At 49.4% G+C, this 26211-nt stretch overlaps 3 protein-coding genes across 3 annotated transcripts in view; 2 read left to right on the forward strand and 1 right to left on the reverse strand.

Annotated features, from left to right (window-relative positions):
* The window catches only part of dnajc2 (DnaJ (Hsp40) homolog, subfamily C, member 2), a gene marked incomplete at its 3' end in the record, with an annotated part of 16026 nt that extends 9509 nt beyond the window's left edge, over positions 1–6517 (forward strand). The window contains 7 exon segments of the mRNA XM_080491601.1: positions 705–795; positions 798–885; positions 1024–1124; positions 1229–1320; positions 1322–1340; positions 4791–4951; positions 6449–6517. Coding sequence (XP_080347727.1) covers positions 705–795; positions 798–885; positions 1024–1124; positions 1229–1320; positions 1322–1340; positions 4791–4951; positions 6449–6517 — 621 coding nt within the window.
* Positions 6518–6528: 11 nt separating this feature from the next.
* pmpcb (peptidase, mitochondrial processing subunit beta) lies at positions 6529–18234 on the reverse strand. Its single transcript, XM_080492002.1, has 13 exons — positions 18097–18234; positions 13426–13563; positions 12539–12625; positions 11424–11553; positions 11065–11263; positions 10917–10996; positions 9122–9234; positions 8854–8997; positions 8125–8285; positions 7960–8045; positions 7654–7742; positions 7168–7243; positions 6529–6675 (listed from the first exon to the last, which is right to left on the reverse strand). Exons 1-13 carry the CDS (start codon positions 18178–18180, stop codon positions 6611–6613), a joined length of 1452 nt encoding a protein of 483 aa, XP_080348128.1. The 5' UTR covers positions 18181–18234; the 3' UTR covers positions 6529–6610.
* Positions 18235–18259: 25 nt separating this feature from the next.
* phax (phosphorylated adaptor for RNA export) lies at positions 18260–20733 on the forward strand. Its single transcript, XM_080492005.1, has one exon. The coding sequence runs from the start codon at positions 18953–18955 to the stop codon at positions 20168–20170; it is 1218 nt and encodes a 405-aa protein (XP_080348131.1). The 5' UTR covers positions 18260–18952; the 3' UTR covers positions 20171–20733.
* Positions 20734–26211: the final 5478 nt, after the last annotated feature.

Raw genomic sequence — 26211 nt, forward strand, 5'->3', positions numbered from 1 at the left:
AACGCTGGAATACCTGAGTGACACCTCCACCTCCACCTCCACCTCCACCTCATTCTACATGTTGGAATATTAAACATCCTAAATCATGTCAGTTTAAATGTTTGGTAACACGATGTGATGTAGTTCCATCACTGGTGGAGCTCATGATAAAGCTGAATACAGTCGAGTATGGGCAGCGCCCTGTATGGGTGGTGCTGGGTATCTGCTGTATGGGTGGTGCTGGGTATCTGCTGTGTGGGTGGTGCTGGGTATCTGCTGTATGGGTGGTGCTGGGTATCTGCTGTGTGGGTGGTGCTGGGTATCTGCTGTGTGGGTGGTGCTGGGTATCTGCTGTATGGGTGGTGCTGGGTATCTGCTGTATGGGTGGTGCTGGGTATCTGCTGTATGGGTGGTGCTGGGTATCTGCTGTGTGGGTGGTGCTGGGTATCTGCTGTATGGGTGGTGCTGGGTATCTGCTGTGTGGGTGGTGCTGGGTATCTGCTGTGTGGGTGGTGCTGGGTATCGGCTGTATGGGCGGTGCCCTGTAATGGTGGTGCTGGGTATCTGCTGTGTGGGTGGTGCTGGGTATCTGCTGTATGGGTGGTGCTGGGTATCTGCTGTGTGGGTGGTGCTGGGTATCTGCTGTATGGGTGGTGCTGGGTATCTGCCGTATGGGCGCCTCCGCCCACAGACTGAGGCTGACGTTTCCTGTTGCTCCTCCTCAGGTGCAGGAGGTGAACGCCCAGCTGCAGAGGGAGAAGGAGGCGGAGGTGGTGGCCCGGCAGGTGGCCCGCGGCGCCGAGCAGGCCAGCGGGGGAGGGGCGGCGGGGGGAAGGGCTGGAACGAGGAGGACCTCCAGTTGCTCATCAAGGCCGTCAATCTGTTCCCAGCTGGAACCAACGCCAGGTCGGGCTGCACCGCCTCACCCCCACCCCCACCCCACCCCCACCCCCACCCCCACCCCCACCCCCACCCCCACCCTCCGCCGGCGAGTCTCGTGGGAGGAGACTTTAAGAACACTAACCCCCCCGCCTCTCTCTCCAGGTGGGAGGTTATCGCCAACTACATGAACCTGCACTCCACCAGCGGCATGAAGAGGACGGCAAGGACTGTCATCAACAAAGCCAAGAACCTGCAGCGACTCGGTGGGCCTCTTCAGAACCGGCTTTCTTATGGTTCTGATAATTCCGAGCTGTGGAAAGTTGGTTTCCAGAAGCCGTCACACTGATTCCTGCTCCTCTCCCCTCAGATCCTCTCCAGAAAGACGAGATCAACAAAAAGGCCTTTGAGAAGTTCAAGAAGGAGCACTCCTCAGTGGCGCCCTCTATAGACAACGCTGCGCCCCTCCGAGAGGTTCGATGGTAAGAGGGTGGTGCAATGGACACGCTGTCAAACTGCCCCGTCTCAACTCCGATATATAGAGCTGCATTTGTACTTGGGATCGTCTCTCTGGTGAAACGTTTGGTGGAATTAGAGATTAACTAGATTATTCCTGAACTTGGTCTGGATGAAATGTCTCTGTTGAGATTATCTCTGTCCTCGGCTACTTCACTGTTAACATCAGTTCATAACATCAGGTGATAGAGCGTCTTCCTCCTCTAGCATCAGGTGATAGAGCGTCTTCCTCCTCTAACATCGGGTGATAGAGCGTCTTCCTCCTCTAACATCGGGTGATAGAGCGTCTTCCTCCTCTAGCATCAGGTGATAGAGCGTCTTCCTCCTCTAACATCGGGTGATAGAGGCGTCTTCCTCTAAACATCGGGTGATAGAGCGTCTTCCTCCTCTAGCATCAGGTGATAGAGCGTCTTCCTCCTCTAACATCGGGTGATAGAGCGTCTTCCATCCTCTAACATCGGGTGATAGAGCGTCTTCCTCCTCTAACAGATGATAGAGCGTCGTCCTCTAACATCGGTGATAGAGCGTCTTCCTCTAACATCGGGTGATAGCGCGTCTTCCTCCTCTAACGACCGGGTGATAGAGCCGTCTTCCTCCTCTAACATCGGGTGATAGGCGCGTCTTCCTCCTCTAACACCGGGTGATAGAGCGTCTTCCTCTAACATCGGGTGATAGAGCGTCTTCCTCCTCTAACATCGGGTGATAGAGCGTCTTCCTCCTCTAACATCGGGTGATAGAGCGTCTTCCTCCAACATCAGGTGATAGAGCGTCTTCCTCCTCTAACATCGGGTGATAGAGCGTCTTCCTCCTCTAACATCAGGTGATAGAGCGTCTTCCTCCAACATCGGGTGATAGAGCGTCTTCCTCCTCTAACATCGGGTGATAGAGCGTCTTCCTCCTAACATCGGGTGATAGAGCGTCTTCCTCCTAACATCGGGTGATAGAGCGTCTTCCTCTAACATCAGGTGATAGAGCGTCTTCCTCTAACATCAGGTGATAGAGCGTCTTCCTCCTCTAACATCAGGTGATAGAGCGTCTTCCTCCTCTAACATCAGGTGATAGAGCGTCTTCCTCCTCTAACATCGGGTGATAGAGCGTCTTCCTCTAACATCAGGTGATAGAGCATCTTCCTCCTCTAACATCAGGTGATAGAGCGTCTTCCTCCTCTAACATCAGGTGATAGAGCGTCTTCCTCCTCTAACATCGGGTGATAGAGCGTCTTCCTCTAACATCGGGTGATAGAGCGTCTTCCTCCTCTAACACCAGGTGATAGAGCGTCTTCCTCTAACATCAGGTGATAGAGCGTCTTCCTCCTCTAACATCGGGTGATAGAGCGTCTTCCTCCTCTAACATCGGGTGATAGAGCGTCTTCCTCCTCTAACATCGGGTGATAGAGCGTCTTCCTCCTCTAACACCAGGTGATAGAGCGTCTTCCTCTAACATCAGGTGATAGAGCGTCTTCCTCCTCTAACTGCTGTAACAAGAGTCCAGGGTGGCAGTAATCTCATTACTCCATCACAGCGATCACAAAGGTTGTGATGAGGTCATGGTAACAAAGGAGAAAAAGAAAAGTAGATCTCTGGTAGGACGGATCCTCCTTCCTCATTGGAGGATCACTTCACTAACAAAGTTCAAACAACTGATTTCCAAGTGTTGTTTGTTTGTGTAACAGAATAAAATAGTAATTATAGTATTTTCCTGCGGGGGCGTTAGCAGCTTCAGAGAGTCGAGGTGTAGTTCAGCCTGACGGTGCAGGAGCAGTTGTGTGGTCACAATATTTGAAAGAGCGTAACTATTAAGGTGTTCCTCTGAAGGTGGTGTTCCTCTGAAGGTGGTGTCCATGTTGAGGTGTTCCACTGAAGGTGGTGTTCCTCTGAAGGTGGTGTTCCTCTGAAGGTGGTGTTCCTCTGAAGGTGGTGTCCATGTTGAGGTGTTCCACTGAAGGTGGTGTTCCTCTGAAGGTGGTGTTCCTCTGAAGGTGGTGTTCCTCTGAAGGTGGTGTCCATGTTGAGGTGTTACACTGAAGGTGGTGTTCCTCTGAAGGTGGTGTTCCTCTGAAGGTGGTGTTCCTCTGAAGGTGGTGTCCATGTTGAGGTGTTCCACTGAAGGTGGTGTTCCTCTGAAGGTGGTGTTCCTCTGAAGGTGGTGTCCATGTTGAGGTGTCCCTGTTGAGATGTTCCACTGAAGGTGGCGTCCATGTTGAGGTGTTCCACTGAAGGTGGTGTTCCTCTGAAGGTGGTGTTCCTCTGAAGGTGGTGTCCATGTTGAGGTGTCCCTGTTGAGATGTTCCTCTGAAGGTGGTGTCCATGTTGAGGTGTTCCACTGAAGGTGGTGTTCCTCTGAAGGTGGTGTTCCTCTGAAGGTGGTGTCCATGTTGAGGTGTCCCTGTTGAGATGTTCCACTGAAGGTGGCGTCCATGTTGAGGTGTCCCTCTGAAGGAGGTGTCCATGTTGAGGTGTCCCTGTTGAGGTGTTCCACTGAAGGTGGCGTCCATGTTGAGGTGTCCCTCTGAAGGAGGTGTCCATGTTGAGGTGTCCCTGTTGAGGTGTTCCACTGAAGGTGGCGTCCATGTTGAGGTGTCCCTCTGAAGGAGGTGTCCATGTTGAGGTGTCCCTGTTGAGGTGTTCCACTGAAGGTGGCGTCCATGTTGAGGTGTCCCTCTGAAGGAGGTGTCCATGTTGAGGTGTTCCACTGTACGTGGTGTCCATGTTGAGGTGTCCCTGTTGAGATGTCCCTCTGAAGGAGGTGTCCATGTTGAGATGTTCCACTGAAGGTGGCGTCCATGTTGAGGTGTCCCTCTGAAGGAGGTGTCCATGTTGAGGTGTTCCACTGTACGTGGTGTCCATGTTGAGGTGTCCCTGTTGAGGTGTTCCACTGAAGGTGGCGTCCATGTTGAGGTGTCCCTCTGAAGGAGGTGTCCATGTTGAGGTGTCCCTCTGAAGGAGGTGTCCATGTTGAGGTGTTCCACTGTACGTGGTGTCCATGTTGAGGTGTCCCTGTTGAGATGTCCCTCTGAAGGAGGTGTCCATGTTGAGGTGTCCATGTTGAGATGTTCCACTGCACGTGGTGTCCATGTTGAGGTGTCCATGTTGAGGCGTCCATGTTGAGGTGTCCATGTTGAGGTGTTCCACTGCACGTGGTGTCCATGTTGAGGTGTCCATGTTGAGGTGTCCATGTTGAGGTGTTCCACTGCACGTGGCGTCCATGTTGAGGTGTCCATGTCGAGGTGTCCATGTTGAGATGTTCCACTGCACGTGGTGTCCATGTTGAGGTGTCCATGTTGAGGTGTCCATGTTGAGATGTTCCACTGCACGTGGTGTCCATGTTGAGGTGTCCATGTTGAGATGTTCCACTGCACGTGGTGTCCATGTTGAGGTGTCCATGTTGAGATGTTCCACTGCATGTCCCTGTGTCAGCCTCAGGCAGTGAGGGCGGTGCGGCGCCCTGGACCACGGAGGAGCAGAAGCTTCTGGAACAGGCGCTGAAGACGTACCCGGTGAGCACGCCCGAGCGCTGGGAGAAGATCGCCGCCGCCGTGCCGGGACGCAACAAGAAAGACTGTATGAAGAGGTACAAGGTACGTCAAGGCTGAGGAGGGGGGAGGGGGAGGGGGAGGGGGCGGAGCCCAGAATGTTCACCCATTCATTTGGTTGGGGGGCGTTCACATTCACTTTACAGACCAGATCAACCCCCCTGGGAAACATCATGCAGTTACACCTGCTGCTGTTTGGGGGCGCTGTGGTCTGAAACAAACACTGACCAGAGAGGAAGTACAGAAGAAACACGGCCCATTGGTTGTTCCAGACTGAAAGATTAAGTCCCGCCCCTTTAGCCAGCGAGTGGGTAGATCCAAACAACCACGATATAGTCTTCAGACCAGACCCCGATGAGTCCTCCCCTCTACTCCATGTCGCAGATATTTTCCAACTATTTCTTTCTGCGTCTCCTCATTCTGGTTTGTGCTTAGCTTGGTTTGTTTATTACCCAGGATGCATTGCGCTCTACATCGCCTCCTCTGACTCCGCCCACTAGAAAGATCGTTAGGGAACAAAGTGAGAGATCTTTCAGTTCCGGTTCAGAGTTGGTGGGAGTGGTTGTTCCCTAAGAGACTCTGGTCCAGATCAAACAGGAGGTGAACAGACCCTAAAGAGACTCTGGTCCAGATCAAACAGGAGGTGAACAGACCCTAAAGAGACTCTGGTCCAGATCAAACAGGAGGTGAACAGACCCTAAAGAGACTCTGGTCCAGATCAAACAGGAGGTGAACAGACCCTAAAGAGACTCTGGTCCAGATCAAACAGGAGGTGAACAGACCCTAGAGACTCTGGTCCAGATCAAACAGGAGGTGAACAGACCCTAAAGAGACTCTGGTCCAGATCAAACAGGAGGTGAACAGACCCTAAAGAGACTCTGGTCCGGATCAAACAGGAGGTGAACAGACCCTAAAGAGACTCTGGTCCGGATCAAACAGGAGGTGAACAGACCCTAAAGAGACTCTGGTCCAGATCAAACAGGAGGTGAACAGACCCTAAAGAGACTCTGGTCCAGATCAAGCAGGAGGTGAACAGACCCTAAAGAGACTCTGGTCCAGATCAAACAGGAGGTGAACAGACCCTAAAGAGACTCTGGTCCAGATCAAACAGGAGGTGAACAGACCCTAAAGAGACTCTGGTCCAGATCAAACAGGAGGTGAACAGACCCTAAAGAGACTCTGGTCCGGATCAAACAGGAGGTGAACAGACCCTAAAGAGACTCTGGTCCAGATCAAACAGGAGGTGAACAGACCCTAAAGAGACTCTGGTCCAGATCAAACAGGAGGTGAACAGACCCTAAAGAGACTCTGGTCCAGATCAAACAGGAGGTGAACAGACCCTAAAGAGACTCTGGTCCAGATCAAACAGGTGGTGAACAGACCCTAAAGAGACTCTGGTCCAGATCAAACAGGAGGTGAACAGACCCTAAAGAGACTCTGGTCCAGATCAAACAGGAGGTGAACAGACCCTAAAGAGACTCTGGTCAGACCATCAGGATCCTTCTGTGTAGATTTAACATGTGACTTTGTCGCCCCCTACAGGAGCTGGTGGAGATGGTGAAAGCCAAGAAAGCTGCTCAGGAACAAGTGGCGGGGAAGAATAAGAAATGACAACAAGAGTATCTGTGTTATTTTAACATTATTGTGTTGGTCTTTATTTTATAATAAAAGTCAAGAGGAAAGCAATGTGACTTAATGTTCTGCTCAGGTTCTCATCCAGAACATCCCGCTGCGGATCTGGTTGTAATCTGGAAGCTGCTCGATTGGACCTGAGGAGAAAACAAGAGGTTTAGTGTCGCTGAGCAGCAGCATGAAATATTCAGATCATTTCATTGGATGTGGATTAAAAGTTAAAGCAGCTGATGTGATGGGACTAAGATATAGCATGGTCTGTAACTCCGCCTCCATCCTGGACAAACGGAGGTTAAAATGTCCACTGAGCGATAGACAGGAGAAGATTGGACATTTTGTTCTGGAGGAAACTTCACTGAGGATTCAGGTGTGAAAAAGCTGCAAACACCTAAATTATTGAGTTGATTTTCTTCCATAGAAATAAAAGGTGAGCTACAAGCAGCTCGGTTCTGAACCGACACTAAATCTGGTCGGAGGCTCGGTGGAGCGGAGCCTCTGGCGGCCGGTTCTGGTCCACAGGCCTCATGTTGGACTCCCCAGCTCAGTAGATCCATGATAGTATTACAGAAAAAAGTTCAAGCAGAACTGAAGAGCTCCTCCCTCCTCCACAATAAAAGCATGGAACGTACCGACTGCAGTGACGGCAGGAGCCTGCTTGTAGATGTATTTGGTGCAGACGTCCTTGATGGTGTTGGCGTCGATGGCCTGTTAACAGACACCACAGTTCACTGTCTTCATCACCGCATCTTCATTCTACCTTCTTTACAATCAGCAGATGAAGGAGTTCTGGGATAAACATCAACAAACTGGAGCAAATCATCAGGTCCAGTTTAATCTGAGGAAATGTTTCACTTCCACCGGGGGAGACGGAGAGCAAGCTGCAGACTGTCGGATTAACCTGAAAGAGCAGGAACCTGCGAGGTTCTAGTCAGAATGACTTGTTCACTCCAACCGAAGAGACAAAGACCTGCAGACGGGTCTGATTATTTAGTGTTTACCAGGTGATATCAGTGCCTCTAATATAAAACAAGAATAAATCAACTTTAGAAAGTCTGTTTCATTTCTACAAGGAAAGACGTCTTGGTTCTAGGTAGTGTTCTAACAGATCAGCTCACGTCAATACGAGTCTCCAGCTCATGCAGAGGAATCCTGCGGCTGTAGCACAGCATCTGCCTGCCGATGTCCTCACAGATCGGCGTGGACCCTACACACACACACACACACACACACACACACACACACACACACACACACACACACACACACACACACACACACACACACACACACACACACACACACACACACACACACACACACACACACACACACACACACACACACACACACACACACACACACACACACACATTGAGACGAGCCACTGGGACGCTGCTGTCTTCACCGTCCAGGCGTCTCACCGTCCAGGTGCAGCAGCATGTTGGTCTTCAGGAGGTTCTTGGCTCGAGCCACTTCGGTCTCCGTTACACTGGAGCACAGAGACATCCTGAGGAGACAGGGACATGGAGTGATTCTCTGTCTCACACAGAGACGGAGACAGGAGAGCTGTCCGGCGCTGTGCTCACCACTCCATCTGGGTGAAGTGCATCATGTCGCTGATGGTTGCTGGTTCACACACCATGTAGAGGCCCCACAGGCCCGTGTCGGTGTAGCAGGTGTTGAAGGACTGGAAGCTGTGGCACAGGTTCCCCTGGCAGGCCATCTGGGCCAGTTTACTGGACAGGTTCTGGAGGACCGCCACAACAGATTCTGCATTTAGGAACTTCTGGGGTGCAGAAGGCTCCAAGTTAAAGCTGAAGATGGAGGGACCATGTGTCCAGGCTGGAGTCTCCGTCGCTCCTCTTCCTCTCCTTCAGGCACAAGGAGGCGTTCAGGTACCCTTTGACCTTATGTGATTCGGTAGTACCGCCGGAATTCAGTCAGTACCAATTAAAGTACTGAATTCAGTACCCATGCCTACTAGTACTACAGTAACACGAAGCTCTGAAAAATAAAAATACAGAACTATTTCCTCATTCTTAAACGTCTTAAAGTAGCAAATAAAAATAACTTCTGCTTCTATTTTTCTATAATTAGCAGAATCTAAAAGCAGCAGCTTTAGTTAACGACTGCTGGTCCAAGAACTTTCCTACAAACTCCTTTTTCTTTGAACTCGAATCCTCTCCGTGCTGAAATGATCAGCACATGAAATATACAGCTTTCAATGGCCACCAGGTGGCGCTATGTGCTGGAGTGAAGCAGGTTGTGGTTGTGGCTGCAGAATCCTGCTCTGGTGTGGATCCAGAGCGACTCACCACGCCGCCGCCAAACGAGCGGTCCCAGTTCCCGATCACAGTGTTGGCCACCATGAGGGGGATGGTGTCGGGGTGTGACCAGCCCACCGCCTCCACCGCGATAGCGATGTGAGCCAGGGGCATTTTGTCGTCACGCACTCGGATCTGAAACAGCAGAAGATTGTCAGAGCGACTCGACGGCGCCGACAACAGACGAGGGGTACACACTGAAACCTGTCTTTGGTCCTGGAACACCTCTGGTGAGGCTGAACCAGCAGCTCCTCCTCACCTCGCTCCCCGTGAAGTGGCAGGCAGGAAGCGCCGGCGCTTCGCCCTGATATCTGCCGGGAAGTTTTCCAAAGTGGTACTTGGCCAGATCGATGAGTTCGTCGTGACAAACACCTGAAGCACATCAAGGAAGCCGAGCGTCAGACGGCTCAACATCTCTGACTCTATCTACCATCAGGATGAGGCTTGGCTCTATTGCTTGACGGCCCCGCAAGGTGAGGCTCTAAGGCTCTGTGAGGCTCTAATGCTCTGTGAGGCTCTGTGAGGCTCTAAGACTCTGTGAGGCTCTGTGAGGCTCTAAGACTCTGTGAGGCTCTAATGCTCTGTGAGGCTCTAAGGCTCTAATGCTCTGTGAGGCTCTGTGAGGCTCTAAGACTCTGTGAGGCTCTAATGCTCTGTGAGGCTCTAAGACTGTGAGGCTCTAAGGCTCTGTGAGGCTCTAATGCTCTGTGAGGCTCTGTGAGGCTCTTCAGTAGGAGCTCCTCCTCTCAGTATGATAAAACAACTAAAAATATCTTTAAAAAAAAGAAGATAAAACTGCTAAAACAACTGGAAGGAAATATTCCCAATGTTGTAACTTGTAGACATGAAACATGAGCGTGAGGTGTCCTGATTCTAACGGTACATGTTCTTGGGTGTAAAGCGGCCCGAGCTGCTGTGGCCGCCCAGGTAGACCACCTCAGCATCAGGACCAGCATCAGGACCAGCATCAGGACCAGCATGCATTGCAGCAGCGGCGCTGCGGCAGGTTTTCTGGGTATGAAGTTAGAAATGTGAGTTTAAATTGATCAAACTTTTCTGTTTTCCCAACTTTGATCCAAAACCAGGGACACGATGTGGGTGAAGTCCAGCTTGTTTGTTCACACGTCATGGCTTTTAGAAAACTGATATTCACCTTTACCTTTACAAACAATTAGTGCTGTACCGATACCGATACCAGTATGGGGAGGGGGGGCCGATACCACACTAAAAGCTGGTATTGGTATCGGCAGGTACGAACTATTAGCTGGCCGATACGCAGTACCGTGTGTTTCTCTCCCGACTCTCAGTGCTGCCCGGACTCCTGATCCATTACGGTGAGGAAAGCCTCATATCTTTATTATTTGTTCTTTTAATTTATGTTGCACTACTGTTTTACATGTATTTACCGGTACATGGATATCGCACTATTCATTGGCATTTGTGAGCTAAAACTCAGGTTTAAGAGAAGTTGATTCTTTTTTCAGTTCCAGCCATACCAGGTAGGGGATAAAGAAGTTCTCCTACATTTACTGTGTTGGTGTTTTTCTCCTGTTTCATAAAGGCTGAAGCAGTGAAGCCATGATAGTAATGATTTATACAACCAAGTGAGGATGTAGTTCTTAAGAACTGGAAGAAAAACAGGCCACATCTTTTTTAAACACTGCGGTATCGGCAAGTATCGGTACCAGCCGATACTATGCAACCGGGTATCGGTATGGGAACAACACTACAAACAATCTTCATCAACACAGACCCTCATATCCACCGGGTGCAGAGCGGCTCTGCACGGCCAGACCTGTAGGGGGCAGTGTAACGAGAAGCATGGAGCCATGATAGCCAATTAGAGTCCTGGAAAAAACATGACGTCGCGAATTGTGAGGTGAATCTCCTCCCTACAGAGTTTTTGTAAACCTCCACTGTGGGCGGAGTTTCTAGGAATCATCGTTGGTGGATTTCTGTGTCATAAATATCACCGTTTCTTAAATACTGAGTACGTGTGAACGTGGCCTGAGTTGTGTGACGTGTTAAGCGTGAGGAGACGGGTGACCTCTGACCTCCAGCGGCAGCCAGCACGATCCGGGGTCCTTTGTAGTGCGTGGTGATGTAGTCCACCAGGTCTCCTCTGTTGATGGTCCTGCACCACCAACATGGAGCGTCAGAATGGTGAGCAGACGAGCGGCTGCTCAGACCTCACACACTCACTTGATGTTCTGGGAGGGGCCGAGGATGGTCCTGCCTAGCGCCGTGGACTGGAACGCCGTGCCATGCAGGTAATCGAACACCACCTCCTGCAGGTTGGTCTCCACCTCCTGCATCTCCCGGAGGATCACCCCCCGCTCCCGCTCGATCTCCGCCTCGCCCAGCGTGCTGTTCTGGATGATGTCGGCCAGGATCTCCACCGCTTGGACACACAAACACACAGGAGCCAGAGCAGAGTTCAGCTCAGTCTGATCCAAACCTCTGCAGGAACGGTCCTGGAAACGGTCCTGGAAACGGTCCAGTGTGTGTCTGAGACCCTGAATTAGATGAAGCTGTATGCCAGATGTTTAACCCCCCCTCACCTCGGGGCAGGTCCTTGGAGAAGGCCTTAGCGTAGTACACCGTCTGCTCCCTGGAGGTGTAGGCGTTAAGGTGAGCCCCCATGTTCTCAATCTCCAGCTCCAGGTCCAGCTGAGAGCGCTTCCTGGTGCCCTGCACACACACACACACACACACACACACACACACACACACACACACACACACACACACACACACACACACACACACACACACACACACACACACACACACACACACACACACACACACACACACACACACACACACACACACACATTAAACTATTTATCTATTGGTACCACATTTAGTCGTTTCCATCTGCAGGAGCACAACATTATAAAACACATTGTAAATATAAGCTACAGTAGCTTCATTAACATCAGTAATAACCATTAACATCAGTAATAACCATGAACATCAGTAATAACCATGAACATCAGTAATAACCATTAACATCAGTAATAACCATGAACATCAGTAATAACCATGAACATCAGTAATAACCATGAACATCAGTAATAACCATGACCATCAGTAATAACCATTAACATCAGTAATAACCATGAACATCAGTAATAACCATTAACATCAGTAATAACCATGACCATCAGTAATAACCATGAACATCAGTAATAACCATGAACATCAGTAATAACCATGAACATCAGTAATAACCATTAACATCAGTAATAACCATTAACATCAGTAATAACCATGACCATCAGTAATAACCATGAACATTCTGCAGCTGGACTCATACAGAATGCTAACTATGTACCCCAACAGAACCGGGCCGACTGTAAAGGACCAGTGCTGGCGGTTCCAGTCTGTAGACCAGCTCAGACGGTCTGAAGCTTCCAGAGTTGAAAGGCTTTAATGAAAAGGACTTGTTGTGTCTTCAGACTGAACTGAAACATGTTGGTCTGGTCATTTCCTCCTTCCAGTCCAGACGTTGATCAGGTCTCCAGAGAGGACGGTCTGGGTCTGTTTGGAGGCCCTCTTCACTGCAGCGGGTGCAGGTAAGACCAGTTCCCAGGTGAAGTGAATCATGAGAAGAGAAATGTCCTGTAGAAGTGAGACTCACTTCAGACTCCTTGTGTGTGAACCTTCCTACCTTGAACGCCATGTGCTCCAGGAAGTGGGCCGTGCCGTTGTTCCTCTGGTTCTCGTAGCGGCTGCCGGCGTCGATCCACAGACCCACCTGATGGATCAGTCAGCATTCAGACCATAATCCCCACAGTAAGAATATATCCAACTTATTAAGGCCTTTTTTATACAATCAGACACTTTACAGAGCAGAAACAACAACAATGAAATGAAGAATTGTGGAGGGGAAGTCGTTTCTGTAAAGGAGCGGTGGGGAGAAGAAGGCCTGGGGGTGATGAAGGTGAGGAAGAGTATTTCAGCTGAGGGACGGAGGTTGGTGATGTTACAGCATGGAAGGAGGACGTTTCAGTCCTGTGGTTGATGTGTGTTGAACATGGAGGACATGAAGGAGCTGGAGACTCATGGAGAAACTCTCCACTCCTCTAGTCTCTCCTCAATGATTAATTCCCTGTTGTTTGTTTGTAGAAACAGTGAATGAGAAAGAGGAGCTGCTCTATGATCAGCACATCCTGATGTTTAGTAGAAGAGCTGATGAGTGAGACGAGCCGGCAGCTTGAGCTCAACTTTTTAAAAATCAATTCATTCAATAAAAAAGTCAAGCTGGATTTATACCGAATGAAATGTGATGTTTGATCAGCTGGATTGAGAGGGAGCAGGAATACTGCTGGACACATGGAGTCAAACAAGCTTCAACACAAGCAGAAGAGTTGCATTATGGGATGCCGGTTCTACTCTGGAGGTTACATCCTAAATCATGTGCTGACCTCAGAAACACCTTGTAAACATTCAGGAGTCAAAATGTTCTCGTCAGGTTTGGTTCAAGGTTCCACCGTCAGCTCAGCGGTACCTCTTTATCATTAGTGTTAGAGAAGAAGAAGCCCAGAGGTCCCTCACCGTGCAGGTGGACAGTCCGGAGTCCTCTGAAGCCACCCGGAGGCCATTTTCCAGCGTGGTCACTTTAGTTTCAGGAACATTTAGCGCCACCTGCTGAGCAGCCTGAGTCGCCAAGCGTCTGTGTGGTCCAGCTGGAAGCTGCAGGAGGAGGACAGGGTAGAGTTAGTTTCTAGAGCCACTGGAGGGTCCCTCTGCTCAGGAGAAGACAATGTGGTGTTCCTGAGTGAACTGCTGCCTCAGCTTCCTGTTCTCTGGCCGCAGTGACGCCGCCAGGCTCTTCTGCTTCCATTCCTCACTGCGGCCATTCAACCAGGGACTTTTAGAAGAGGAGAGGATGCTGTGTGCTGCGGTGCTGCGGCGCTGCGGTGCTGTGTGCTGCGGTGCTGTGTGCTGCGTGCTGCGGCGCTGTGTGCTGCGGTGCTGCGGCGCTGCGTGCTGCGGCGCTGTGTGCTGCGGTGCTGTGTGCTGCGGTGCTGTGTGCTGCGGTGCTGCGGTGCTGTGTGCTGCCATGCTGCGGCGCTGCGGCGCTGTGTGCTGCCATGCTGCGGCGCTGTGTGCTGCGGTGCTGTGTGCTGCGGCGCTGCGGTGCTGCGGCGCTGTGTGCTGCGGTGCTGCGGTGCGGAACAGTTAATCTGAAGCTCGTCAACTCAGAACATCTCAGGAGGCTTTACTAGACTGGGTGTGATTACAGAGTCAGACCTGAAATCCAACAATCACACTGAGGTGAGAACACCACCAGCTCACTATCATCTGAATAACAATACCTGAGGCCTGTACTACCAACCTGACGACTGTACTACCAACCTGAGGCCTGTACTACCAACCTGAGGCCTGTACTACCAACCTGAGGCCTGTACTACCAACCTGACGACTGTACTACCAACCTGAGGACTGTACTACCAACCTGAGGCCTGTACTACCAACCTGAGGCCTGTACTACCAACCTGAGGACTGTACTACCAACCTGAGGCCTGTACTACCAACCTGAGGACTGTACGACCAACCTGAGGCCTGTACTACCAACCTGAGGCCTGTACTACCAACCTGATGACTGTACTACCAACCTGAGGCCTGTACTACCAACCTGAGGACTGTACTACCAACCTGAGGCCTGTACTACCAACCTGACGACTGTACTACCAACCTGAGGACTGTACTACCAACCTGAGGCCTGTACTACCAACCTGAGGCCTGTACTACCAACCTGAGGACTGTACTACCAACCTGAGGCCTGTACTACCAACCTGAGGACTGTACGACCAACCTGAGGCCTGTACTACCAACCTGAGGCCTGTACTACCAACCTGATGACTGTACTACCAACCTGAGGACTGTACTACCAACCTGAGGACTGTACTACCAACCTGAGGCCTGTACTGTACTACCAACCTGAGGCCTGTACTGTACTACCAACCTGAGGACTGTACTACCAACCTGAGGCCTGTACTGTACTACCAACCTGAGGCCTGTACTACCAACCTGACGACTGTACTACCAACCTGAGGCCTGTACTACCAACCTGAGGCCTGTACTACCAACCTGAGGCCTGTACTACCAACCTGACGACTGTACTACCAACCTGAGGACTGTACTACCAACCTGAGGCCTGTACTACCAACCTGAGGCCTGTACTACCAACCTGAGGACTGTACTACCAACCTGAGGCCTGTACTACCAACCTGAGGACTGTACGACCAACCTGAGGCCTGTACTACCAACCTGAGGCCTGTACTACCAACCTGATGACTGTACTACCAACCTGAGGCCTGTACTACCAACCTGAGGACTGTACTACCAACCTGAGGCCTGTACTACCAACCTGACGACTGTACTACCAACCTGAGGACTGTACTACCAACCTGAGGCCTGTACTACCAACCTGAGGCCTGTACTACCAACCTGAGGACTGTACTACCAACCTGAGGCCTGTACTACCAACCTGAGGACTGTACGACCAACCTGAGGCCTGTACTACCAACCTGAGGCCTGTACTACCAACCTGATGACTGTACTACCAACCTGAGGACTGTACTACCAACCTGAGGACTGTACTACCAACCTGAGGCCTGTACTGTACTACCAACCTGAGGCCTGTACTGTACTACCAACCTGAGGACTGTACTACCAACCTGAGGCCTGTACTGTACTACCAACCTGAGGACTGTACTACCAACCTGAGGCCTGTACTGTACTACCAACCTGAGGCCTGTACTGTACTACCAACCTGAGGCCTGTACTACCAACCTGACGACTGTACTACCAACCTGAGGACTGTACTACCAACCTGAGGCCTGTACTGTACTACCAACCTGAGGACTGTACTACCAACCTGAGGCCTGTACTGTACTACCAACCTGAGGCCTGTACTACCAACCTGACGACTGTACTACCAACCTGAGGACTGTACTACCAACCTGAGGCCTGTACTACCAACCTGACGACTGTACTACCAACCTGAGGACTGTACTACCAACCTGAGGACTGTACTACCAACCTGAGGCCTGTACTACCAACCTGAGGACTGTACTACCAACCTGAGGCCTGTACTACCAACCTGACGACTGTACTACCAACCTGAGGCCTGTACTACCAACCTGAGGACTGTACTACCAACCTGGATTTCCTCTTATCCAGGTAACTTCAGGATTAACTCAGGTTTTCTGTACTACGACTCTCATTCACTTCTCACCAGGATAAATCACCATGGTAACTGATGCTGAAAGTCTAACCTGGTTATGTTATAGCAGGTTATGTTCTGGATAAGAGGTCAGAGCTCCGCCTCCTGACCAATCAGGTCTCTTGGGAAATGCCCCGCCCATTCTTAAATGATGGTGATTGGTGGGCAGGTTCAGCTCTGAGCTGCAGCAGAGAGGAGAGGAGAAATTAATCTAGAACAATCTTTAGACTTAATAAAATAAATCCTGGTCTCTGAGGCTCTGAAGGAGGTTCTGGTTCTGGTTCTTGACTTGCTCCAGGTCTGTTTATCTGGAATAATGAGGTTCATGATCACACCTGACAGAACTGCAGAACCATGAATTAATGGAAGCAGAACTCCTCCTGTCGTCATGGTGATGAATTAATATTCCAACAGGAAACACAAGAGAACCTCCGCCTCAGAACCAGTGATGGAGAACCTAAAGTAAAAGAAGAGCAGTGAGGAAGTTCTGCCTGGAACCTTTCTGCTGGAATAAAGTGGAACTGAGTGATCACAGTGCTGTTCCTTTATATCACTGATCCATTAATCTGCTCTAATCTCACCAAGTCAGGAAGGTTCTGGTTCTGGCTGCAGCAGCAGTGTTGCTTTGAGCTGCTGGATGGGTTGGAATTCTTCATAATCTCAGAGATTAACTGCTCCTTCAGTAATCTGGAACCTGCTCTGGAGGGTTTCTCTGTGTGATTGGTCAGACGCTGCAAGCTCCGCCCCTTTTATTGTGAACACTCACACCTGGTCTGGGTAGAACCAGAGAGTTGAGAACCTGCTTGGTAGGAACGGTGATCAGGATCCAAGGTGTGGATCAGTGAACCAGATCCTGATATGTTGATCACTGTTCGTAGTACAGGTCTCTGCTCACTACCAGCTCACTACCATCTGAATATCAACACCAGTCCGCGTTACACCGACACGAGGGTGGAGCACGTTGAGCGTCAGTCTGCACTGGCTGCTGGTGGAGTGTGACGCTGCAGGACGGATCTGAAACCAGGTAGATCTGATCTGATCTGTTTTTAATATTCAAGGTTAATGCATCATAAAAAACACAAAGGTCATGACATTTCATCTGGATTTTGCAATTTCATGACCTTTAAATGTTTTTAGATTTTTCCTTTGGTTTATTAATGAGTTGACCCAAGATCAGAATTTAGAAAAAGTTTATAGGAAAACAGAAAATTCTTTTTATTTATCATAAGAATGTTTGTTCAAACAACAAGCAAAGTATACAAAACTGTCTCTCCAGAACAATGTAGAACAAAATATTGTTTCAGGTACAGTTCAGCAGGCAAACGGGAGAGAAACTGAAACGAAGTATTGAACTGCTACCGTTCCACATCAATACCGGGGTGTCGATATGATTGATACTAGATCGATCCTCCCGCCGCTAATGGCTCCTTGTGCGGCAAATGATCCATTTCAAAATCTGATTGTGTTTAAAAACAGTTTGGAACGGTGTCCGGCCTGTGTTCAGACATCCCCGAAGTGTTTCAGTCCGAAGAAACAAGGTGAAGCAGCTTTTAGTTCCTACCTGAGGAACAAACCTCCTGCTGACACTCGCTCTTCTTTTAAACCAGGACTTATATAATATTATCGGCTCAGATTAACCTTAAACAATAGATTCCACCTTGCTTTGAGAATAATAATAATAATAATAATGTCACAGTTGACGGTGAAGTTGCTCCAGTCCTCTAATGCTAATGCTTTAGCGAATGCTATAGATATTGTAGGCAAGTTTTATTATTTAAGTTTTGATGAGTCTTAAAGCTGGGATCAATTGTTTTTCACACATCTAAAGCTAAAACTATAACACCTTATGCCAGAGATGTAATCTGATTACAGCTCAGTGTTAACAGCTAAAGCCTGAGCGGCCATGCTAACAGGTTTTCCTGGGTGGCTCCGCCCCCTGCTGGCCACAGAGGTCACAACAAATTAAAAACACGTCTTCAAAGCAGTTTTCTCACCCTAGTCACGCAGTTTGTCTTCAATAAATGTCTCTTTAGAATTAATTTCCCAACGGACGTGAGGCGCTGTATGGGCGCCGCCATGTTGTTTATGTGGAGAAGTGCGCGAGTGCTGTTTCCGGCGAGGTCACATCCACTGGAGATGACGTCAGGGGTCAAATCACAAAATGTATGTCAAAATCAAAGTGTTTCTTGTCAGTTCTAGAAGGACAGTGGAATTCGAACTCCGTCTCTCCTGCCTTCTACAGTCTGGATAAATATCACCGTAGGGGTTTGAGTGGGTATGTAAATGGTAAATAGTAAATGGTAAATAGTAAACGGTAAATGGTAAATAGTAAACAGCAAACGGTAAATAGTAAATGGTAAATAGACTTCGGTGGTGGTGGTGGGTTGGGCATTCTTGTGTCTTGTTTTTAAAGCACTTTGTGCTACATCTCTATGAAAAAAATCTGTATCGACATAGTTTGATTTGATAAGTTAAGCTTCTGTTTTTATTCAATTAAAAAAAAGAATTCATAAATACTGAAGTTTATGTTGAAAGACAGCCTGGAGGCGGAAGTGTGACCTTAGCTTAGCGCGAAAGTCTCTCGGGATAGTTTCTTTTTCTTTTCTACATTTTAGAGCTCAGAATAATATCAGAAACTAAAAACTGCAGATCGATCTAGAGCGAAGGAAAAGCAGCAGCTGTGCGACGTATCATTTTTATTATTTTTATCGCCTGGTGAAGTTTTTTTGCTATTTTTAACAACGTTGCTGAGTGTTAGCAGTTAGCTTTAACTTTAGCCGATGCGTTGACTGGGACTTCCGGGCGCTTTCCGCGGGACTTCCGGGCGCTTCCTCGGCCTCCAGACCACAGATGGAGGGAGACCTGGAGGACGGGGAGCTCTCGGGCTCTGACTCAGAGATGGGAGCCTTGTCCGGGGCGCAGCCACGACCGCGACCCCCGGCCCCCCCGCCCTTCAGAGCTGCAGCCACCACGTACCGCGGCGGAGGGGGCCTCCGGGCCGGCGAGTCCAGCAACAGCGACCCGGAGTCTTCGGACGACGAGGCTTCCCTGTGGCGCAGGAAGCGGCAGAAAGTGTCCGACGCCCCGGAGCCGTCTGCACGCTCCACCCGGCTGGCCCCCGCCGCCAGTCCCGACCCCGGTGCCCCGCAGGGCCGCAGGGTGAACAACATCTGGGGGTCGGTGGTCCAGGAGCAGTGCCAGGACTCCCTCACGGCCGAGCTGGGATTCTTCGGCATGGAGGGGGTCGGGACGTCCAGCAGGAATGTGGAGACCTATAACTTCGTCTTAGCCCGGAAGATGATGGAGAAGGAGCGGGAGGTGGAGAAGCAGCAGAAGGAGGGTGGAGAGGTGAGCATGCTGGACGCAGAGCTGGAGGAGTACATGAAGGGTCGGGGGTCCGAGGACAGAGCCGGGGGGGACGTCAAGAGGAAGAGGGCCGTGAAGCAGCGCCTGGGCCCCCGAGCCCAGATGGACATCAAGGGCCGCTTCCAGATCACGGAGGACGACGACGAGGACAAGGTGGCAGAGGAGATTGCCCACCGGCTGCAGGAGCCCAAGAAGGACCTGATCCAGCGCGTGGTCCGGGTCATCGGGAGGAGGAGGGCCATCGAGCTGCTGGGGGAGACCGCCACGCTGGAGGAGGGCGGCGGCGTCTACACCATGGACGGCAGCCGGCGCCGCACGCCCGGGGGGGTTTACCTCAACCTGCTGAAAAACACCCCCAGCGTCACCAAGGAGCACATGAAGAAGATCTTCCTGGAGGAGCAGCAGAGGGAGTCCAGGAGCAAGAAGGCCGCCCAGAAGAGGCGCCGCCATGTCGTGGCCAAGAAGATGAAGCAGGCCATCGGTCTGCTCAACCTGCAGGAGCACGACGACGTCTCCAGGGAAACCTTCGCCAGCGACACCAACGAGGCCCTGGAGTCTCTGGAGGAGACGCAGGAGGAGCAGCAGGAGCAGGAGGAGCAGGAGGAGCAGGAGGAGCAGGAGGAGCAGGAGGAGCAGGAGGCGGCTGTGGGCACAGAGGAGAACGCCGTGGTCTACAGCGCTGCCGACCTGGAGGTCTTCTGAAGACTGAAAACTCTGACGTCTGTGTTTCACGCTCTTGATTTGGCGCTCCCGGTCTTTACTTCCTGTTTTCTGAAACTCTAACTTGTTTTGTTTTGATCTTTTGTTGACATTAAAAGTCCGATGATTCTTTCTCCCGGAGAAACGAGCGGTTCTCTACTCTGGCTTGGATTTAGTTCTAATTTTAAACATTTCAGTCGACAGCTGAACTTTAATATTTCTGATGAAATGATAAACTTGTGAAAGCTTTGGAACGTTCCACACACCGAGTTTCTAACAGGATTTCTATGTTGTTTAATTACTTTTGAATATATGACATAATTAACATTTACATGTATGTGATCATTTATAGTCTCCATCTTGTTCCACAGCTTTACTCTAAATCCCATTTCTATACAAGTTTAACACCAAATATTACAGATGTGGAACTCAGTTCTTCAGCTTCACTCATCAGGACCTCATCATGTACTTTTCTTTATTCTTTAGCTTGTTTACACACGAGTGAGTCTAAATCACTAACTTCACCTAAAGATTGATTATTTTGATTAAATTTCACACCTTTTTTGGAAACATTATTTCTGTTATTTAATTAGATAAATTATATATTGTATATAATTAATATTTATGTGTAGGAAAACATGGTGTATTTTTAGATCATACACTGTTTTACACCTCAAACATATAAAGCCACATTCTTGTTATAAATATAAGCTAGAGCAGCAAACAGACGTCTCTAATGCCATTATTGGACTTGGTCCCTCTTATAGAGTGTTCTGCTGTCTTTGAATAGAGTCTGATGATGTTTGACAGATTAACTTCCTGTTCAGCAGATTAACTTCCTGTTCAGCAGATTAACTTCCTGTATTGAAACGGGAGCTTTAGTTTCCTCCACTGACTCTAGATTAGAAACAGAAATCCCTCTGGATCCAAAATTAGTTCATGAGGCTGTTTTTCATACACGAGTGGGTCTAAGGCCCCGTTTCCACGACAACGGATTTGAGTGTATTCGCAAACCGTTCTTCACCTTTGGGGGTCCGTTTCCACGACGCCAGTGTTCTGATCCACTGTGTCCATGAAGTTTTTAATCCGGCTCCCAAAGTGGAAAGATTCTTTCATGGTCTCTGTTCCTGCAGACTGATGGAGGCTACAGAGCCTGTTACTGAGCCTCTCTCCCCCCTGCTCACCCCCCCCCCCCCCCCCCCCCCCCGCTCATCTCCCCCATCCACACCTTGAACACAGACTGAAGAGTCAAACTGTGATTTGGACTCTGGTTCTGCTCAGGTTTCTTCTGCTCCCTGGGTTCTAGTGGGGAACGTGGTTCTGGATGTGATTCTGGATTTATGACAATTGTTTTACACAAAGAAGTTTAGAAAGAAGCAGTGCGGGGTGAAGATGGGAGGATTCCTCCTCCTGACGGTCCTGTTCTGGTTTCTGCTGCTCGGCTTCATTCCTCACATAAAAACCACAAAGCTCCACCAAACACCATCGTTTCTTCACCACCGTCACCCCGATCACATTCAGGAGCAGGTTCTTCTCTCTGCCAGGCGAGAGTCATCAACTACATCCAGCCTCTTTGTCTAGAACAATCCTCTCAATCCAACAGAGAACCTAGAACCTCACATTCATCCTGCAAAAACAAGCTGTTTAGTTTGTAGGAGGATTCTGATCTTTACTGTCACGTCCTGTCCTGTAGTGACCACATATAACCAGCAGATGGCAGCAGAGGTCTGATGAGGTTCATAGTCCTTCCTTTTTATATGTTTATTAAGAATATCTGAATAAGTATTTCAGCTCGTTGGCAGTAAATCCCCATAAGGATTCATAGATACCTGTAACCAGGATTCACCTGGTGGATCTGACTGACTAGTCAGATCATCTTAACACGAGGCTCAGAATCTAGTAAACTCCTGGTTAACTCTAACCTGACTGAAGGTTACTACATGGTTTATTCAGGACTTAAAGACACAAACCAAACTCATTGAATCGCCCATAAAACAGAAGCTACAAACTCCCAAACCTTTTAGACTGTAAATAAATAAATAAATAAATAAATGTAAATGAAACAGCAGGAGGTCTGGACGACGGGAGGAAACACTGCTGGCGTCTCACTGAGCATGTGCAGAAGAACTCGTAGCAGCAAATCAGAGGCGTTCTAACAGTGACTCCGCCCACAGTGGAGGCGGGAACACCCAGAACCTGACCAGGTGGTGGTGTGACTGCAGCCTGAGGCCCCACAGCAGGAGGCCAGCAGAGGTTCCTCCTGCGCTGCAGTGGCCTTCCACTGCTTCCAGGTGTTCCAGCTGTTCCAGGTGCAGTGGTCTCCCACTGCTTCCAGCTGTTCCAGGTGTTCCAGGTGCAGTGGTCTCCCACTGCTTCCAGCTGTTCCAGCTGCAGTGACTAGAGAGGAAACAGCCGCCCCGCATGGCGCCGGGTGGAGGAACGCTGTTCATGGAGGATGTTCCCTCAGAAAGCATCTTGATCTCTGCTTGTGGCTGCAGGAAAGAACCCGGCACTCCGGCGGAACCGTTTCATAATCCCAACACTGAAGGCTGTTTCTATCTCTACTGAGAAACTGCTGCTTCAGCCTGCTTCAACCTGCTTCAGCCTGCTTCAGCCTGCTTCAGCCTGCTTCAACCTGCTTCAGCCTGCTTCAGCCTGCTTCAGCCTGCTTCAGCCTGCTTCAACCTGCTTCAGCCTGCTTCAGCCTGCTTCAGCCTGCTTCAGCCTGCTTCAACCTGCTTCAGCCTGCTTCAACCTGCTTCAACCTGCTTCAGCCTGCTTCAGCCTGCTTCAGCCTGCTGCTACATGGCAGTTAGGACTGATCAGACTCCCAACATCCACAAGAAGAAGAAGAAGGTAAACAGACATGGTTCTAAAGGCGGCGCTGATCAGAGCTGGATTATCAAAGGACTGCAGGAGGGACTGATGTTCTGCTTCGTCTTATTCATCAACGGTTCCTCTGGTCTCTGGACCTCAGGATCTGTCACCTGGCAACCAACCTGTTGCCTGGATACGACACGCCACTTCCTGTTTCTATTGGATCAAATGGACCGGAGTTGAAAGATGTGTCTGTGTGGCCAGGGTGGGGGTGGGGGGGGGGGGGGGGGGGGGGGGGTGGTGGGGTAATCCTGATGGCAGAGGAAACGGCCTCGTAGTGCTTCAGGTTTTTATTTGGGCATGAAGATGAACATCATTTTGTCTTTATTCTACCAAATCAGAACCGAGACGAGTTCTGGAAAACGTGAGCTGAGAGATCAGAATCTGTTTATTATATAAAAAATATTGATTTATTTCTTTAATATATTTCTTTATAAAGTTTATTGGTGTCCTGCTGACCCCAGAGACTTCATCTGAGATCAGTCTGACAGAGCGCCGCCGCCGCCGCCGCCGCCGCCGCCAGGATTAAACAACGGGATGCAGTTTCCGTCGTGTCTCAGCCTGTTTATATGGAGCTGCAGTGACAAGCCAGAGGACAGAGGAGAGTTAGATGACATCATCACAGGAGGACAGAGGAGAGTTAGATGACATCATCACAGGAGGACAGAGGAGAGTTAGATGACATCATCACAGGACGACAGAGGAGAGTTAGATGACATCATCACAGGACGACGGAGGAGAGTTAGATGACATCATCACAGGATGACGGAGGAGAGACACCACTTCCCCTGGAAGGAGGCGACCTGCTGGAGGTCAAACACCGCATTGCGTGACATGGAGGACGACTCGGGTCAGTTAGGAAGAGTCTGCAGCCGATTCCTCCTGTGATCAGATTGATCAGCAACGAGGAGAGAAAGTTATTGATCCACTGGGTCTGCAGAGTTTTACAGAAAAGACCTAATGAACATAGAACCTCAACATTCACCTGAAGAATTCCTACAATTTGTCTTCAGTGGCGTGCGGTGGTGGTTCAGTCAGGTCCAGCAGTAATCCAGAAGAAGAATGAAAACTAGCACTGGTACAGGAAGTCCATCCTGTGATCCTTCTAGATCAGGGGTGTCAAACTCAGATCCTCGTGGGCCGCAGCCCTGCAGGTTTTCAATGTCTCCCTCCCCTGAATGTCCTGATGGTTCATCACCACGTTCAGCACAAAGCCAGAGAACGAGCTGCTCATTGCAATCAGCTGTGTTGAAGCTGGGAGACATGGAGAACGTGCAGGGCTGCGGCCCTCGAGGCCTGAAGTTCCACACATGTGTTCTAGATGAATCGCTCTATGAGCTGCTAAAACCTCTGACACTCCAGGTTCTGGAGCTGTTCTGAAGAGTCACCACGAGCAGCTCCAGCTCGCTGCCTCCCAGTCGTAGTGTCGGTAGTTTCCACAGTAAAAAGCTGCTCCAAGTCTTCGCTCTTCTTCTCCTCACAGTTTCCATTTCTTCTGTCAATAACATCACAATCTGACTGGCTGATGATCCTGTCACTCAACATTTAAACCAATAGCAGCGTCCCGCTTCCATCAGAGGTTAGCAGCAGTTACTGCTGTGATGCGTTTAGAGGACGTGGGAGATTTGAGCTCCACAAAGTAGAACCAGTCGTTTTCTGGATAAAGTTGTCATCAAATACAGATCCAGTATGTACTGCCCCCCACCCCTCTAGAGCAGAACATGTCATGATTGAACTTCTGTGTGACTCAATATTTCCAGCTCTAATCAGCTGTGTCACATGACACCCTCCCACAATCAGCTTTAATATGAATTACCATATTCTCCATACTAAAGGTAACTCTTTTTTTTAGTCGTTACACTGCTGAAGATACGGTAGTGCATACTATGTAGGACCACTAGATGTGAACAGACCCTGAAGAGACTCTGGTCCAGACCAAACAGGAAGTGAACAGAGCCTGAAGAGACTCTGGTCCAGACCAAACAGGAAGTGAACAGAGCCTCAGGCTCCATTTCCATGACAACGTTTTCAAATGAACACATAAAACTGTCGTTGTGTTTTGAGCATTCGTTCACACGATAACGGTCCTTGGAGACACTGAAAGAGCAACTTTTCGGGTGAAAACACAACTTTTCCTAAACGCTGTTATTGTGTGAACTCACCATGGCTGTAGTGAAGAGTTCCTCTGCACATGCTCAGTAGATGGACGGTAATAACACTGGCAGCCTCCAGAGTGTGGTGGCTCCGCCCATATTGTCCTGGACTTGGTGTTCCTATAATAGAGTCATCACAGCACCCACTAGTGGCCCAACTTGATATCGTTTTCAGCATTTCTGCAGTTTCCATGTAAACAGACAGTTTTCAAAACGCTGCTGTGAAACTTTTCTGAATTAAAAATGCTAAAACGATCTATTAAAGGTTGTTTAACTGGGGTCTTAGTTCAGCAGCAGATGTATTGATGAGATAAGTTGATCTGAGTGGGAGAGACGGTTACCTCAGTAAATACTTTTATTTTATATTTTAGCTTTTTAGTCAGTTTTCACTCTTTTTTAGAATTACGGTTGCGACGTAAAGAATAAAGAATATTTACATATATATATATATATACATAAAGAATCTCAATAAAAGTGAAGCTCCATGTTTTCATTGCAATTATAAAGGAAGTGCAAACACAAGCTTTTACTTTGAAGTTTAATGTTAATACCGTCCAGTGACGTTGATGTTGCTGCTCCTGAGAGAAGAACTTCACATCTACATGTTCAACAGGATTCAGGAATCAGTCTTCATATGAATTGTTCCTAATCTGTGCCGCTCGTCTGTTCAACATTAATTGGCTCATTAAATCGGTTCCAGCAGGCTGTGAGATTAATAATCTCCATCTCTGATGAGAGAAATGCTCCCAGCTTGAGCCGACGAGGATTCAGACCCACTTCTCTAATTAAACTGCAGCGTGAGCCCAAAACCTGAGGTAATACAAATATTGTGCTGAGAACATCCTGCGGAGTACATCAGCCTCCAGGAAGGCAGGTGAGCAGCTATATTAGTCACTGTGAGCCGGTGTTCACTACTGCTGCACTACTGCTGCACTACTGCTGCACTACTGCTGCTGATGGAAGCCCATCAGAGTGGGAACGCTGGATTACTCCTACCAGGCAGAGCATGAAGTA

Source organism: Lipophrys pholis, assembly GCF_963383615.2.
Source record: "Lipophrys pholis genome assembly, chromosome: 22".
Taxonomy (NCBI): domain Eukaryota; kingdom Metazoa; phylum Chordata; class Actinopteri; order Blenniiformes; family Blenniidae; genus Lipophrys; species Lipophrys pholis.